This window comes from Empidonax traillii, unplaced genomic scaffold (assembly GCF_003031625.1).
Source record: "Empidonax traillii isolate 1590-97213 ecotype Southwest subspecies unplaced genomic scaffold, ASM303162v1 scaffold284:size1552100, whole genome shotgun sequence".
Lineage (NCBI taxonomy): Eukaryota > Metazoa > Chordata > Aves > Passeriformes > Tyrannidae > Empidonax > Empidonax traillii.
Genome location: NW_020955477.1, coordinates 636478 through 652245, shown reverse-complemented (window position 1 = coordinate 652245; position 15768 = coordinate 636478). Strand labels below are relative to the sequence as shown.

The window sequence follows — 15768 nt, the reverse complement described above, 5'->3', positions numbered from 1 at the left end:
ACAATTTCCAATAACCATAGATATTTTCCACCCAGAAGTCATGTTTAAATTATTAAGTTAATGAAAACATTCTACCAGTTCAAAAGATCCAAAGAATTAGGACAGAACATGAAGATGAAGCTAAAAACTTGTACTACTTCTACCAAACAACTTCTCCCTTTACTTCCAAATGTAACCAAGCGACTTCAAATTTCAGGTCAAACAAATGAACAGGAAAAAACCCTCTTTCAAACTCAAAGGCATTTGTTTGTTTAAGTTGGGGGGGAACTAGATTATTTACAACTCATAAATAGTCAAAGAGGACAAATATGAATTACAGAGTGCTTACAGGAATTGCAAATGCTCCAACCAACTCTTTCCAGCAACCAGCAAATTTTTCCCCTCAAATTTCTCCAAATCAATCCCTTACCCAGCAGAGCATTGATTAATAACAAACATACAAGTAGCTGTGCTTAACCTTTAAAGAGAATGCATGCAAGAAGTTCAACCTGCCTCAGAAGCAGAAGTAACAACCAGGCATTATTGAAAGAGAAATGGTAATTTGTTTCCAAGCTTTCAAATCAGCACTTGGGAAGATGGATTGCTTTGACTCACGGCCAGTTTTCACATTCTTAACTTCTGCATTCGAAACCACAATTCTGTTTCCTATTTGCCTTGGCCTCACTTCTCTGGGAGGGGAGATGCTCTGTGACCCAACACTCAGCCATGGCGCACACACATATCTGGCACCAAAGGCCCTGCTCAGCTGACCAGGTCAGACACCTGCAAACAACATTTACAAGGTATTCTGATGTTGGCCATGACACAAAACCACAGAGTCTTCTTTCACCCTCTGTTCTAATGTGTCGTTAAGGGGTAACACAGCAACAAAAAGGCAGAGCAGTCCCCACAGGCTGGGAAGGGATTATCTCCTGGTTGTTAGTGCTAGGTGTCATGATGGAATGACCACCAAGAGCCCAGAACAGCAGGCCAGCCATGGGTGAAGCCTTTCTGAAGGCCGTCCTGGTCAGCTGTCAGAACTAAAGGGCCCCTGGAACAGGAGGTAACCAAAACTGGTCCCTGTACATCACCTCTCCCTCATCAAACTAAGCAGGTGCTCTGCACAGATAACAATTTCTTCTTCCCTCAGAGCAGGGACAACTCTCTGATTCCTTCTTAACTTGAAGCACAACAAGCCTTCTCCCAGCTACTTCCCATTCTGGAAACAGTGCAGCTGTTGCTATCGGTCCTCGGCAACCCTCCTGCACTGCCGTTCACTATCCCTCTTCCCAGAATCCATCGTGGCACAATTCCACTGTGGACTGCCCCATCATCTCCCTTGGCAACGCAGCAGAAACACAGGCACAGCCAGCAGCTGAAATACTGGGAAATACCGAGAAATGGTGGGTTTTTCTCTCCCCACACATGTTTTAATTGCCAGGTAAGGGCTGGTCCTGGGAACAGTTTGTTATCCTACTGTAAGAAAACTCCCTTGTGGAAGGGCTGTTGATTGGGCAATCTCCCACTAGTTTAGAACATTCCGAGTTGAAAAGGTCACATTTTGTATTTTAACTAATTGGAATTTTTACCTTTAATGACTACGAAGATAAACGTGACTGCTGTTTGCTGCAGGAAGTCACCTCTATTTTCATTTATTAGTTTAGCTCAGCATTAAGTTCACCCACACCAGAACCTTTCTTGAGAACCATTTTGATTTCAGTAATGTAATAACTAGTAGAAGTAAATGGGGACAATCCCTCAGAATCATTTCAAACAGCACAACATTTACTTTTCATGCGTGATAATGTTGTTTATGATCTCTTTTAAATAAGAAAAAAAGGGAGAATTCAATTAGCTTTAATTAAATTCTGGATATTAGACCCTAACAGCTAGTGAAAATAATACAGATTCATTTTTATAATTAATGAAGTCCCAGAGAATTAGACTTTATTTCACTTTGCGGGGAGGGTGACAGCTACAAGTCTGTTGCCCATTATACACATGGAAAAACACTACTGGCTGTGGAAAGAACAAGAAAAAAAATTGCCTATAAAACAACACTGAAAGAGAAATACTCCTTCCAGAAACAAGGGAAGAAAAAAAAAAAAAAGACATTTTGGACAACGGAAATGGAAAACTGCATTCTATTTTGGAAAAGAAAAAACAAACAAACAAAAAACCCCAACCCCAAACTAAAGCCCACAATGAGGATATACATACAGTATAAAGCCTGGTGTTTTCAAGGCCAGTTTCTTTGAGGAAACACTTATCAGTCCCACAGAAGGGTTATACAACCAAAAGATCACTTCCCTGGCCTTATTTTAGTTCCATTTAAAAGACAGCAGTAACTTTGGGATCACCCTGGAGCCCCACCTAGCTAAACAAGCCTTTTCTAATGAGCACCTCCATGAATATGGAACTGATGGATAAAAAAACCACAGCAGAACTAATGAGGAACAGAAGGCATTTCCCATTTTAGCTCAATAATTACAAGCGTTAAAAGGCAACACTGACAGGAATTCACGCTGAGGACTGAGAAAAGCCCACCCCACTGCCCACAGTCCAGCTGGAGATGAGCCTTCCAGCCCCCCTGAGGCAGCCCTGCCCTTTCTCAGAGGGCTGTGCCAATGCCAGCGAGCAGTGCCAGCGACACCACTGAACCTGGATAATCAAAACACGCTCATCCTCTTTGTCTACAGCACGAACTGTTTCATTTCTACTCATTTATCCTCAAAACGCTTTGCAATGAAACACCACCTCATTGGCAATATCCCCAATACGCCAGTGCTCCAAGTTTCACAGTGAGCTGCAGAGGGGCCATTTTCTTAGATGAAATACTTGTGTTCCAAAGAAGAGTCAGACACGTCGTTGGAAATCACACCTGTGCGAAAACTTGTCAAGGTACATCAATTTTTTTTTTTTTTTAGAGCCAGCCAGTCATGACGGTATTCATTACAAATTCCCAGTAAATCGTGGAAGGGTAATTTGTAAACAGTGTTTTAATAAAGAGGAATATACAGGACTTATGAGGAGAGGTAACAAGAGATCTATCCTTCGAAGCTCTTGAGTCCTGCGAGGACAACGTTTCATTTTCTCCTCCCTAACTCCATATTAACGGCATCAAGTGCGAGATTTGAACTCAAACTCAGCTGCCACTTCTGTTTCAAAAGGTCTCGTGCAGCAGGAGTGGCTTATTAGAATGCCTTTGAAAGAGGGCACAGTTATTGCTCGGGAACAGCCTGTCTCACCTCACAGAAGTGCTGTATAAATGTCAGGATGCTTACAGAGGAATCAGTTCTTCCAGCAGAGGCAGTTTATTAACCACGCGGTATTTGTGCATTATGATTTAGCGCAAAGCACATTTAAATTGCCAGACTACAAACTCCTTGAAACAACCTCTCAAAAGGGAGCTGTCACGAGCGCAGCTGGTGAGTGGGACCAGTTTTACCCTCCCTGCAAAGAGCAAAGCCATGGAGTTCTACCACAGCAGGAACCAGTTAAGATAATAACTGGTCATTCCAAGAATAACACTGATCCTACATAAAACTGAAGCCTACTGAGACCATCCCAACTCTGTCCCCTCCCTTCAGAGCACAGGGCTCAGCATGGGAATCACAGGGTGCAGCACCTCATTCCTCTTGAGCCAACACTTGCAGCGGGTGGCAGACCTCAGAGATTATGGAATTAACTCCAATTAAGATTTCATAGAGTTATCTTTATGCAGGTAATTCAGATCTTGTCCTGCTCATGTTAAACTGATGAAGATCACTCAGTGAGGTCTGAAACACTTACTAAGCTCCTTATGACAAATCAGAGGCAGCTTTCTGGCACACAAGGCCAAAACATCTAAATGCTTATCACTTCCTCGAACTCACAGGTATAATTGACACTGTAGTGCACTGAGTTTCCAAGTGTAACCATCTCTGATCATTCCAATAGTCATTTCTTTATAAAATCAGAGAATCAGGTTGGAAACTTCCCAGTAAACCTAGAAGATAAAGATCACAAAATGAGATTTCCCTCCCCACAGACACAGGATGTTCTGAAGTAACTGATTTACAGAATATTTTTAAAACAACGTTGTCTTTTTAAACGTCTGTTAAAAGTTAAGATGATGGGCCTACCTTGATGGAAGCAACGTGGAGCAAAGTCTCTCCTTTGTAATTTCTTCTGGAAATTGTGTTGCCACCAGGGGATTTCAACAGAGGACTGAATGGTACTGATACTTGACTGCAAGTCTTAGGAGTAGATGGGATAGAGGGAGATTCTGAAAGCGAAGGACTATCTGTTGCTTGAAGGACTGCAGAGCTTCTTGTCTTCCTTGCAGCGCCAGTAAGTTTTGATGCAGAGGAAGAAACCTGAACTGGTGCCTGGTGTTCAGTCGCTGGGGAGATGGGGGAGCCCTGAAGTAGCTCCTCCAAGCAATCTGCCTGCCTGCCTGCCTTCCCAGCACTGCCCCTCTCAGATCTCCTCAGTCTTTTAGGCTGAGGAGTGCCCTGAAGCCCAGGTTGTTCCCTCCCACGTTTTAACAGCGTAGTTTCATTTTCTGCTGACAGGGACATCTCTGGAGCACAGCTGTTTTCTTTGCTCTCTTGTGCAGGGCACACAACCTCACTGTTATCTTTGTTCTCTGGGGATTCGACCTGTGGTGGCACTTCCACATTTCCTGTATCTTTGCTGGAGTCATTTTCCTTCACAGCCTCCTGCCGAGGTGTCTCTTCAGGACTCTCCAGTTCTGGAGTGCAGAGGATCACCGGCTGACTGCAGATGGTCACACACTTTTCCTTGGGAGTCTTCTCCTCAACTCCCTTCTGCCCAGGCTTCTCTAAGCTCCACACTTTGTTAATGTCTGCCAGACGTTTCTTCTTCATCCTCTTAATCTGCCTCTGGGTTGGTTTTTTTGTCGGCTCAGGGGGCTTCTCGTGTGGAGGGGAAGGAAAGAAATCATAAACTGAAGATGTGTCCCCACCGGGGTCACTGCTTTTGGTCTCATGATGACTCTTGTTCAGGACACATCGAATCTTCCTACTTCTTGGGCTGAACCACATTTTTATCTGTTCCTTCTTGCTGCTTTTTCCCAAGTCTGAGTCAGTTGGTGTGGATGCATCTTCTGCTGAATCTAAGTGCATCAGGGAAGAGGAGAAATAATTACAGAGTTACAGAACATCACAGAGCAAACAAAGACCATAACAACAACTGCAATAACTGCTGAAGTGTTATTTACTGAACACTATTTAGGAGTGCCTTCATTTCTTCTGAGAAGACACAGGTAATGCTTTAAAATGCCTGGCAAGGTCACCTGCCACTCTCGAGTTCAGGGATCCTAGTGCAGCTCCAGTGATCCACTGGGCAAGTGAGCATCCTGGGAGAGAAATTCCATCAGCACGCGCACAGAGGATTTCTGATCAGCTCAGGAAAGGGCAGATGTTGGTTTCCTGCCTGAGTTTTCATTGGAAACAGGTTTAACGAAACGGCATGTGCATACACAAAAGAGCACAGAGACAATTTTCTAAAAGGATAATGCAGTTCATCTGAAGATGAAAAAGAAGAATAGCTCTAAGCAAGCAAAAATAATATCCTTAGAAGAGTGCTGAACATTCCTGAGAAATGTTGACTGATTCCACAGATATAGCAGATGAATCAGAGGAATATATAGAAAATCTGTAAGTAATTGTGTCCTGTCATTTGATCCTTTACCCCTTGGTAGTAAATAATTTCAAGGAAGCTAAACATTTTGATGATCTCAAACATTTCTATAAAAATATGCAGTGGAGCAATTTTATAAATCACACTGGACAGCACATTACAAATCAATAACCAAGATGACAGAGGAATATCCTGTACTCCCAGCAAATAACAGTTGAGGACAAGGGCTATAAATACTGTCCTCAATGGCTTAAGAATAAATTAAGGAGCATAAAGTGACCTCTAAGTTAGACACCAATTTAATCAGACAACAACTATTTTTGGTGCAGAAGAACTAGAACATACGTTTTACCGATTCCTTCATGGAAACCCAAGTTATTTTAGGCTACTTGGACAAGTCCTTCAAAGTAAATCACCAGTCATTCTTCCTGTTGCCTCAAACCTCAGGGACTACAATGCACAAAAATGTCGGTGATTCACAGCTAATCAAACACAAAACCAACAGGAATTTTGCCTAGTGAGGAAAGTTGTTTTTGTTTTTTTTTGAAACAGAACTAAGACCAAGATTATCGGGGGAGGCTTAAACATTCTTGAAATAAACTATACAAAGCCTCAGTTATTAAAAGTGACAGACACTCACTGCAACAATCTATCACTTTCACTTGGTGCATTAGCTTTCAATGGGTAATTTATTTTCTCCACACCTCTTATTTTTGGTGTTAGTAACTACAGCCCTTTTTCCACAGCGAGCTGTGGCAAACTCACAGACAGCAAACAAACCAGACCCAATCCCTCAGCCCCGAAAATGTATGCTCGAAATTTCACTTAAAAGAGAACTGCATTGCTAGTAATTGAACACTAAAGCAGGCATTTGCAGTTTTCTTTTAAAGTAATATTTCAAAGTTAAATGTTTCCTCAGTCTTGATTTCAACTGCCCTACTTACCCCTTGAATTAAAATATGTTACACATTAGATTTAGCCAGAGGAACATGTAAAGCCATCAGACCAAAAGTCTTTAAGAATACAGCTTGAGGCTAGCTAATCAATCATTTAGGTATCTAAAGACAATCACCAAGCATAGAACTGCAGCTATTTGGTTTTCCTGTAGGGCTGGAGTTGGTGCAAACAGCAAGAAAGGGACTGAAATTGAGACTGAAATCTCAGAACTAGCTATCCTTGAGATCGTATCCAATCTTGTTCTGACAATAACAGCTAAAAAAAGGAAGGGCTTGATTGCAAACAGATGCAAAATATAAAACACAAGTTACTATTTACTTGTCGTGCCTTCACTGTTTACACAACTAGCAGATTTCCTTGTAAAATATTTACCTTGCTAGAACCATCAGTCATCCCCATGTAAAGAGACAGAATAAAATCAGCTCGCAGAAGTAATTTGTGCAACGATTTCGTGATGCCCAGAATTCTTTCTGATGTGTGTAGCACAGCAGGACTTTAAAGTCCAAGTGACAAATTCAATCAAAGGCACTGCCCTTCAGAAACAGGATCTAAAGCAGCGTAACATGGTGAAGAATTCACACTGGAAGCTCCCAGTTATTTTTCCTCACATGCAACTACTTCAGGTATAAAAGTGTACACTGCTGCCAGGCTGTGTGGCATCTCCCAGCCATTCTTCAACAGCTCCATCCTCTGGAATACTCTGCAGCCAATGACAGCTTTATCTGAACAGCAGCATCTGCAAAAGATGGTAATTCTTCGACTCTGCTATCCTTTCCTCCGTTTCCAAAAAGGACAATGGAGGGAGCAGAAGTAATTTGGTCAAATGGCCAATCTACCCTCCCTGAAAATTAAATCTTTTGATGAGCCCAGAGCTGTGAGAGGGAGAGAGAGAGAGAAGAGGCAGAGTGCTAAGAAGATGAAAGGAAGTTCTTATGGTTTAATATGTAAATGTTAATTTATATAAAGAGGGTATTATCTAGTAGCTAAGTGCGTTCAGTTAAACTACCTTCAGAGAAAATTGCTCATAGAAAAATCGATCCCAGTGAATTCTCTGCTGTCTCCAAGCTGGAGGCCAGAGCTCGCATCTCAAATGGAATGAAAAAAAATGACTATATATGATTTAGATGTAATTATCTTTTTAATACATGAGTGTCCTCCCAACATTTCTTAGAGATGCATTGAGACAAGGTAAATCAGCAGAGCATGCCTTACTCATCCTGGATTTTAAGCATCTGCAATACTGTAAAGAGCATTCACAATAACAGTATTAGAATCAGCCTTATTATAATAAATGCAGTGAATTTACTCTCCATTACCTATTAAAACGTAACATTCATACACACAATACATTAACTGAATTCTTTCTAAATTAGACTTATTTGCACATAATAAGCACAAGTTTCTTAATGCTGACATTTAATAGAGTTGAATTTCTTGAGTGTTAAAAGGGCTGAGAGCAGACAAAAATATGAGGAGATAGGCAGTGCCTTGCAGCCAGAGCTCCATCTCCAAGTTCTGCTGCACGGCAATAACAGGCTAGAGCAGGGGGGGAAAAAAGGAGCAATTAGAAAATGTGGTTTAGCTATCACTAATCTGCATCAAAGGAATATAATGATGCACATTGTGTGCCTTTCAAATTATTCTCTATTACGGGTTTCAGAACAGAAGTTGAGAAATCTCTCTGACAAACTAGTCCCTTATTAAAAATCAAAGGGAAGAGCTTTGGTACCATCTGTGCAACATTAGTGCCTTCACTGAAGAATGATTATTTTGCAAGCTAAGTATTCAACACAGGGTGGGGAAAGGGTGAAATTCCAACTATTCAAAACCTCATCTTTAGCTATTATGAAAAATGTCACAGCACACACGAAATGCAATGTAATCTGTTACAACAGAAGTTCGGCAACTTTCCTCCACATCAGCAAACGTTGAAACTAAGTCATGACACTATAGAGGCTGATCAAAAGTTGATCTCTCCCACTGTCCACCATCACCAGCACGAGCTTAGGAAGCTTTGACCAGCACCTGCAAGGTCTTGCTCTATCTGAGAAGAGGGGAGAAAGGCTTAGTTTGACTGTGTTAGAGTGAAGCACATTATGTTGCACAGAATAAGGTAAAATCATCTACAAACGATTCTTCTGGAAGTCAACACCAATCTCTTCATTTTAGAGAACATCACACACAAAAAATCTGCTGATTTAGGAATTCACTTTCAAAATCATCGCTGTAAATCAGCCTCCTTCCTCTGTGCTGTACCATAATCACTACGTCCATGACCCAACAAGTTCTTTTTAATTACCCACCCAGGAAGCCCATCATCCCCCCAGAGCCAGTTCTCACAATGCCCTGGATGCTGCAAGAACAGAGCCAAAGATTTTGAGGTGCAGACACCCCTCTGTGAAGCCTGCCAGCCACCCAGCTTCCCACTGCCCTTGTAAAGGTACAACACAGGGCAGTGAGAAGGTCAGACAGCTCTCCTCACCTTGCCATAGACTAAGAATATAACGTCTCTAACAAATGAATTAATTTCAAGACTCAGCATTTGTTACCTATAGTTTGAATTTTCTACCTCTCATCTGCATTTTCTATCCAGTTTCAGGCTTGTCATTTGTCAATCATCCTTCAGTTGTCCCAGCAGTGTCATTTGTTGTGTTTCCCTTTAATTTTGAAGGGAAATATTAGCTGTTTTGTGCAGCCTTTCCTGAATTACTTGCTGCTGCTTCTCACAATGCACATGCTGTTTGGCAAAAGCTATTCTTATCCCAACAGAATACAAAGTGAGATCCCTCTCATATCTGCTGTGGAACCTCAGGGTAGGGGGATTTTTGTACTTGAAACATTCAATATGTGAGCTTAACCCTATCCTTTTCAGTCACAGCAGTTCTGGGGTTTTTTAAAGAAAAGCACACAACTTGCTGCACTCACTAGCTCTGTCACAGACTTAAAAAAAGGGTAGCAGGATGCACTTGCATTAGAAATTTTAGTGTCAGCAAGGATCTCAAAGAGAAGCCTTGATGCGAGCCACAACTGTCTCAAAACAAGGCATTTAAGGCAAATATGCAAAAGAGACATAAAACAAATACATGGAAATATTCTTTGTTTCAACTGCTTCTCTTCCTTTCCTCCACTGAAAGATTGATTTTTCGGTCTATTTCCTTTACTGGAACATAAAGTACAATTTCTGACCTTCTAACAAAAAAGAAAATATTGTTGACAGAAGTACAGTGCTGTCAGAGCACAAAAGCAAGTCCCTAACAAGAGAGGCCCCGATTCTCCAAACTCCAATATCCACTCTGGATATTTCACTTTGGATACATTGAGTTCAAGGCACACGTCGATGGGAGGTGACAGATTTGCCCAAGATGAGGGACAGCACATCCCAAAGGATTTGCTCCCAAAATCTCTGAAGCTACAACATCCTGTGACTTTCAGCAATATGGGGGTTGTTTTACAGCACAGGATTGGCTGTTCTTAGAGGTGTGCTCATTTACTGATGTCCCCAAACCATTCCTGACAGTGAACTGTCGCCAACTCAGGAGGCTTTTCTCTTAACCGTGGTATGAAACATCCAAAAGGCCACTGTACTAATCCTTAGCACACTGCAAAGATTACAAGTGGTGGAAAGTCCTCTCTCACATCAGTTCCCAACTTTAGCTCCAAACATAATGCTCTTGTAAACTTCAATTTCATGTCTGCTCTTAAGTCAGAACAAGGGATGATAGAAAGAACCTCATTTCGTTCTGCGGTTTAGCCACACCACGCAGACTTTACAGTTTAAGAACTATGGGATTAAATGTATTATTCAATTCCTAGTACAGTTACACATCATACCACTTCTAAGAGTTAATCCATCTGTAAGAGTCCTCCAAAACATCTAAACAGTATCAATACTATCATGTTGTATTTTAAATGCTTTATTTACAGCATCACAAATAGCTCCTCTCAGAGATTCCCTTCCAAGTGTGTTTTTAAAAGCCTTCCTCACTTAAAATATTTCCCTGAAATCCTGTTTAAGCCATCATCTATGTTTTCTATGCTCCAGAAGATTTAATCACCATAGGATTTTATATCTATATAAAATGAATTCCTTTACAGTTGGACATAGGCTTCCAGCCCCCTCACTTAAATGCATTTTGATGTCAATAAAGAGCTACTCCATAAATGAATGAAGGTGCTGATGGGATTAGACATTAAAAAAAAAAATCTTTAATTCAGACAAACATATTAGGAAGCAACAATGAAGGAAGAAATACCTTTTCTATGTCTGACAGCTAAATGAATGTTTTCTAAAATTTGGTACTACATAAATGCTCCTCTCTGAGCTTGCAAAAGAGACATACATTCACCTACGCTTATTTCACTTCATTTTTAACTCCTTTCACAAACAGCCTAAAATTTGATAGAGATGAATTCCCAGAGTATGTTCTCTGCAATCTTCCAGCACAGTCAGCAGTGACAAAACTCCACTGCAGCAGACTGTTAGGGACCAGAAAATAAATGAGTTAAGACTTGCTTCCTTCCCCTTTTAGGCAAGGAACGTGCATAATTTTTGCCACGTGCAAAACACCCTAAACTGAAAATTACTGGGACAGCACACAAGCCTCAGTGCCCAGAAACACAAGAGGCAAGAGAATATATGTGTTGATTCTTTAACAGGGTCCCCCCTCAGACAGTGCAGAACATTACACCTCACCCAAGAGCACGGGATATGACAACTGGTTTGTGTCACGTGACTTGGCAACCTCTCCCACTTCCATCTAATTTTGGACGACAGGTTCTAATGAATTATGGACTAACCCGCTGATGCGGATTTCTAAGTAAAACAGATTCAAAGAACGAGCAATCCATACAGACAGTTCTCCTCAAATCAAATTTTCCAAACGTGGTTCGGAACATCCCTTCGGAATGTTAAGCGGGGCTGCTCTGCTCGTCCCCCACAAAGCCTGGGAAGTGGGAAGGAGCAGCCGGGCCTCTGGGGCTGCGCGGGGTGACCCTTACCGGGGGTGTCCGTGCCCAGGAGCTCCCGCAGTTTGCTGCACAGCTGGATCATGGAGTCCAGCTGCCGGTTGATCTGGGCATCCCGCAGCCAGGCTGGCACGTGGCACACGGGGCACTCCGTGCCCACACAGTCACCCACGCAGGACCTGGAAGGCAAAAGAAGAGTCCATTTTCCGGCACAGGTTATGAGCTGTACTCGCTATCAACCGCCCCACAGCCAAGCACTCAGCGAGTAGCTCTTACTTTAGCCCTGACAGACCACTGATGTGAACCCCACCAGGCAGCCACAAATGCAGGACAGCACATATTTATCTTGGAAAGTGACAAGCTGAACATAATTAAGCAAGCCAAGTCCAGAGCCTTGTCAGGATGCTGTCATGGAAAACGCGGTGTCTTGTGACTTCCCCAATCAGAAGCTAACCCAAATTTTCAAGGAATGCTAAAGCTCCACTGCTGTCTGCCTCCAGGTAACAATTAGGCTCAAACAGTTAAAACCACACATCCTTTTACACCTGCTATTCTGCAGCCTTCCATTTTTAAACAAGTGTCAGAAAGTCAACCCACAGCAAACTACCATTTCTGCTTTTTTCCCCACTTAAAATTTTCTTGATATTGTGAAGTTTCACCTGTCTGAACACTTTTCTGTATGAAGTCCCACGAGGACATGCAGGTGTTCAGAGTATCCTGTCGCTGCTCTCTCTTTCAGAGCATTTATGTCAGATGATCAAGGTGCGTTGGGTGGGGGGACATTCACTCGGTAAAGGTCATTAACACCTGTAGCTCCTTAGCAATACCTCTCTCCCCACATCAGCCTGAAATCTTTTATTCTTTTGATTAGGCCAGTGAGAAGCCGCTGTGCTTTCCCATCTGAACCACAACATTCAAGGGCCGTTGTTACTTCTCATCTACAATCTATCCTATTAAATACAGGTTATCGTTTCAAATGCCCAAGACTGAATTAATTTCCAAAGTCTCCCTTACCTCACCCCAATGTAGGACACAGTAAATGTGAGCAGATCATGTTAAACACTCAGAAGAACAGAACGCAGTAATATCAAGGCAGTAATATGAGGGAAAGGAAGATCAGAGTCCATGCATCTCAACTCCAAACATTAATACACCCCAAAACTAGTAGCATGTTAGTTAACCAAAATATACCAAAATTATAGCTACTGCCACTTCCTTTAAGGAGAAAGATACTTTCAGATCTGTTCTCAGCACCAGCATCTCTCCCTCAAACACCACATGTGAATCCTGCGTTCAGCTAACCCCAAGGGAGGAAATATGGTATGGAAAAATTGCTGCCAGGTGTTTTTTGCGCTCTGAGCAGGCAAAGGACCTCGTGGCTGAGACACTGCTGTGATCAGGAGACTGAAATACAGTTCCTGGCTCTGACTTATTCCAGGTGACACTGACAAACCACTTGGGGCAAAGGGAAGGACCGATCAGGTCTCACCTCCTGGGGAAGTTGGCCTCAGGTTTCCCATGCCCATAAAAGGTACTGCAAAGGAAATCCAGAGTGACTTTTAAACTACAACACTGCTTAATTAATTCTAGCTGTTGGGGCTTTATAGTTGGTGGGTAATGACTGAGGCTAACCTGGTAGAGCTAATCAGACAAAACTGCAGAAACTGATCTTAATAAATATCCCTGTCCATAATAAAACCACGCTGAGGGAGAACCACTTCTATTATGTGTGACAAGATTACTGCAGTTCATTAGTTTCACATATTTTACCTCATCTATCAGCAGCCAGCTCTGGCCATTCACCCCACTCCTTCCCAGGTGTATTAACAAATGTTTGTCTTCAGCACTGGATCAGAATCAGTTCGTGTCAGAATACTGCAGAGTGGATCAGTGCCCTACATAATTTGCTTCTAAACAAATTAATCTAAATTTCCCTAGGTTTATTTTAAAAAATAGCAGCTATCCAAGACTCAGTCATGGAAGGACACATGAAATTGCTGCTAAAAGGTCAGGCATACAAAAGAGAAAAGATCAGGTATAACAATAACACGGATAATAGCAAATGAACTCCTTCATCTAGAGCAAGAAATAGCTGCTAATGAGTGCTTAAGGCTCCTCTTAGCTATTCTTTCCAGCCTCACCAATACAAACCGCATTGTCTTCTGGTCCTCCAAAACGAAACCACAAGGCCTCAGACAACCAACAACAATTACATTTATTAAGCCACACAATTGCGTTTATAAATAACTTGTACAAGCTTCTGGGGGTTACTTTACCAAGTAATCTGTAGACAGATCATATAAAGGAACCAAATAAGGAAAAATTCCTCCAGACAGCAGAATCAGGGAATGGCTTGGGTTGGAAGGGACCTTTAAGACCAGCTGGTTCCACACCCCTGCCGTGGCCTTGAACACTTCCAGGGATGGGGCAGCCACAGCTCCTCTGGGCAACCTGTGCCAGGGCCTCATCACCACCACCACCGAAAAGAACGTCTTCCTAATATCTAATCTAAACCTACTTTTTGCCAATTTGAAGCCACTACTCCTTGTCCTGTCACTACATGCCCTTGTCAAAAGTCCCCCTTCAAGAATCTTCTACAGCAATTAATGGCCACAGCTGGGAAAGAGCACACACGTCTGGAGAGAAATAAATCATTGTGCATCTTTTAATACATCCACACACTGAGGGCATCTGTCCCATAACCAGTTACTCCTTAAAAAGCAAGAAAATATTTTCCTTGCACTTCACCCTTCAGGCCTTCAGCGCTGTAAGCTCCAATAAGAAAGGTGCAGCAGAAGACAGGGAGTGGATACACATCCACGAGGGAGGAAGGGTTTTCCTCTGCTTTTACTCATATAGTGATTACAGTATCAAGAGGCAAAGCTAACATCTAGACTGGCTTACAAGAAGTTTTTTTTTCACGCTTCTCGCACCTCTGCTGTGCAGAGAAACTGTTCAAGATATACCACTGACCTTTTACCTCCCCGTGCCTGAATTTGCATGCCGTGAGGAGCAGTGACATACAGGGCAGCCAAAAGGTTCCACCACCAAATGAGATTCTGGGGCACAAACATTTCAGACTCGGCCTGTACTGACAACGCAGTAAGTTGTCCTAACAGAGGCTAAGTGACCACCACCTCCTCAGAAGTGCCTCGCACCAGAATGTTTCTAACATAACTCCGTGGTGTTTTTTTTAAGCACTCGGATTATTTAACAAACTGTAATCAGAGGTAATCCTGCTATCCTAACGCGTTTGGACGGGCATGAACACAGGAGGAGCTCCAGCGGCAGATCTGAAGGAGCGATGTCATTAGCACAGCAGCAGGCCAGGGCAAGGACAAGCAGCACTCACTCCCCTCCGGCACAGCAAAACCCCCTCGGAAACAGGGAGCATCTTTCCAGGCTGCTCTTTTTTTGTTTCTTACGAGGGGAGGAAGAGGAACGAGTTAAGAGACTATGAAAACTGGAACTTGTTTTGCAGTTCTAATCCCGCTACAGGTGGACAACGCCCTCCATCAGACTGAGGGCTCCCTTCACACCAGGCCAGCATCCCGAAGCCTAAATCAGCACTCTGGCACGGGACCCACAGGGGGACGGCAGCTCCCGCCTTCCTCTCCCCCTCAGCCCCCCGAAAGCGCCAGGAGGCCCCGCCGGTGCCACCTCCGTGGCCGCAGCCCGGCGGGGAGGGCCCCGGTACTTACAGGCAGAAGACGTGCTCGCACTGCCCCAGGGACACGGGCTGCCGCAGGACGCCGGCGCTGTGGGCACAGGAGGGAGAAACACGGCACTTTTAACACGCGCGGCCTCACGGCAAGAGCCGAGGGGGAAGGGGGAGAAGGGGAAGAGGGTCACCCATTACCAACGGGAGCAGCTCAGCGCCCTCTCCAGCCGCCCCAGCGCGGCGCGGGTGCGGGACCAGGGCTGCCCGGACGATGCCATGGTGGGGTCGGCAGTGCGGGGGTGGCCGGCCGGGGCCGGCTGGTTGCCCGAGCGGCCGCACAGCGCCTGCCTCATGGTTCCCCTGCTCTCATCTCATCTCATCCCATCCCATCCCATCCCTTCCCGCCGCCGCTACGAATTCCCCGCCCGCCCCCACCGCGCAGGCGCCAGGGCCGCGCTCGCGCTCCCCGCCCCCAGCGCTTCCCGCGCTCCGCGAGCGGGGCGGGGCCGCCCTGAGGGGAGGGGGAAAGGGCGTGGCCGCCCCTGAGGGGAGGGGAAGGG

General features: G+C 43.8%; 1 protein-coding gene across 1 annotated transcript in view; it reads right to left on the bottom strand.

The window, feature by feature from the left end:
* The window catches only part of BARD1 (BRCA1 associated RING domain 1), a 42437-nt gene extending 26876 nt beyond the window's left edge, over nucleotides 1-15561 (bottom strand). The window contains exons 1-4 of the mRNA XM_027890347.1: nucleotides 15407-15561; nucleotides 15249-15305; nucleotides 11581-11726; nucleotides 4104-5098 (exon numbers count right to left, since the gene is read on the bottom strand). Of these exons, the coding sequence (XP_027746148.1) occupies nucleotides 4104-5098; nucleotides 11581-11726; nucleotides 15249-15305; nucleotides 15407-15561 (1353 nt within the window). The remainder of the gene's footprint in view (nucleotides 1-4103; nucleotides 5099-11580; nucleotides 11727-15248; nucleotides 15306-15406) is intronic.
* Nucleotides 15562-15768: the final 207 nt, after the last annotated feature.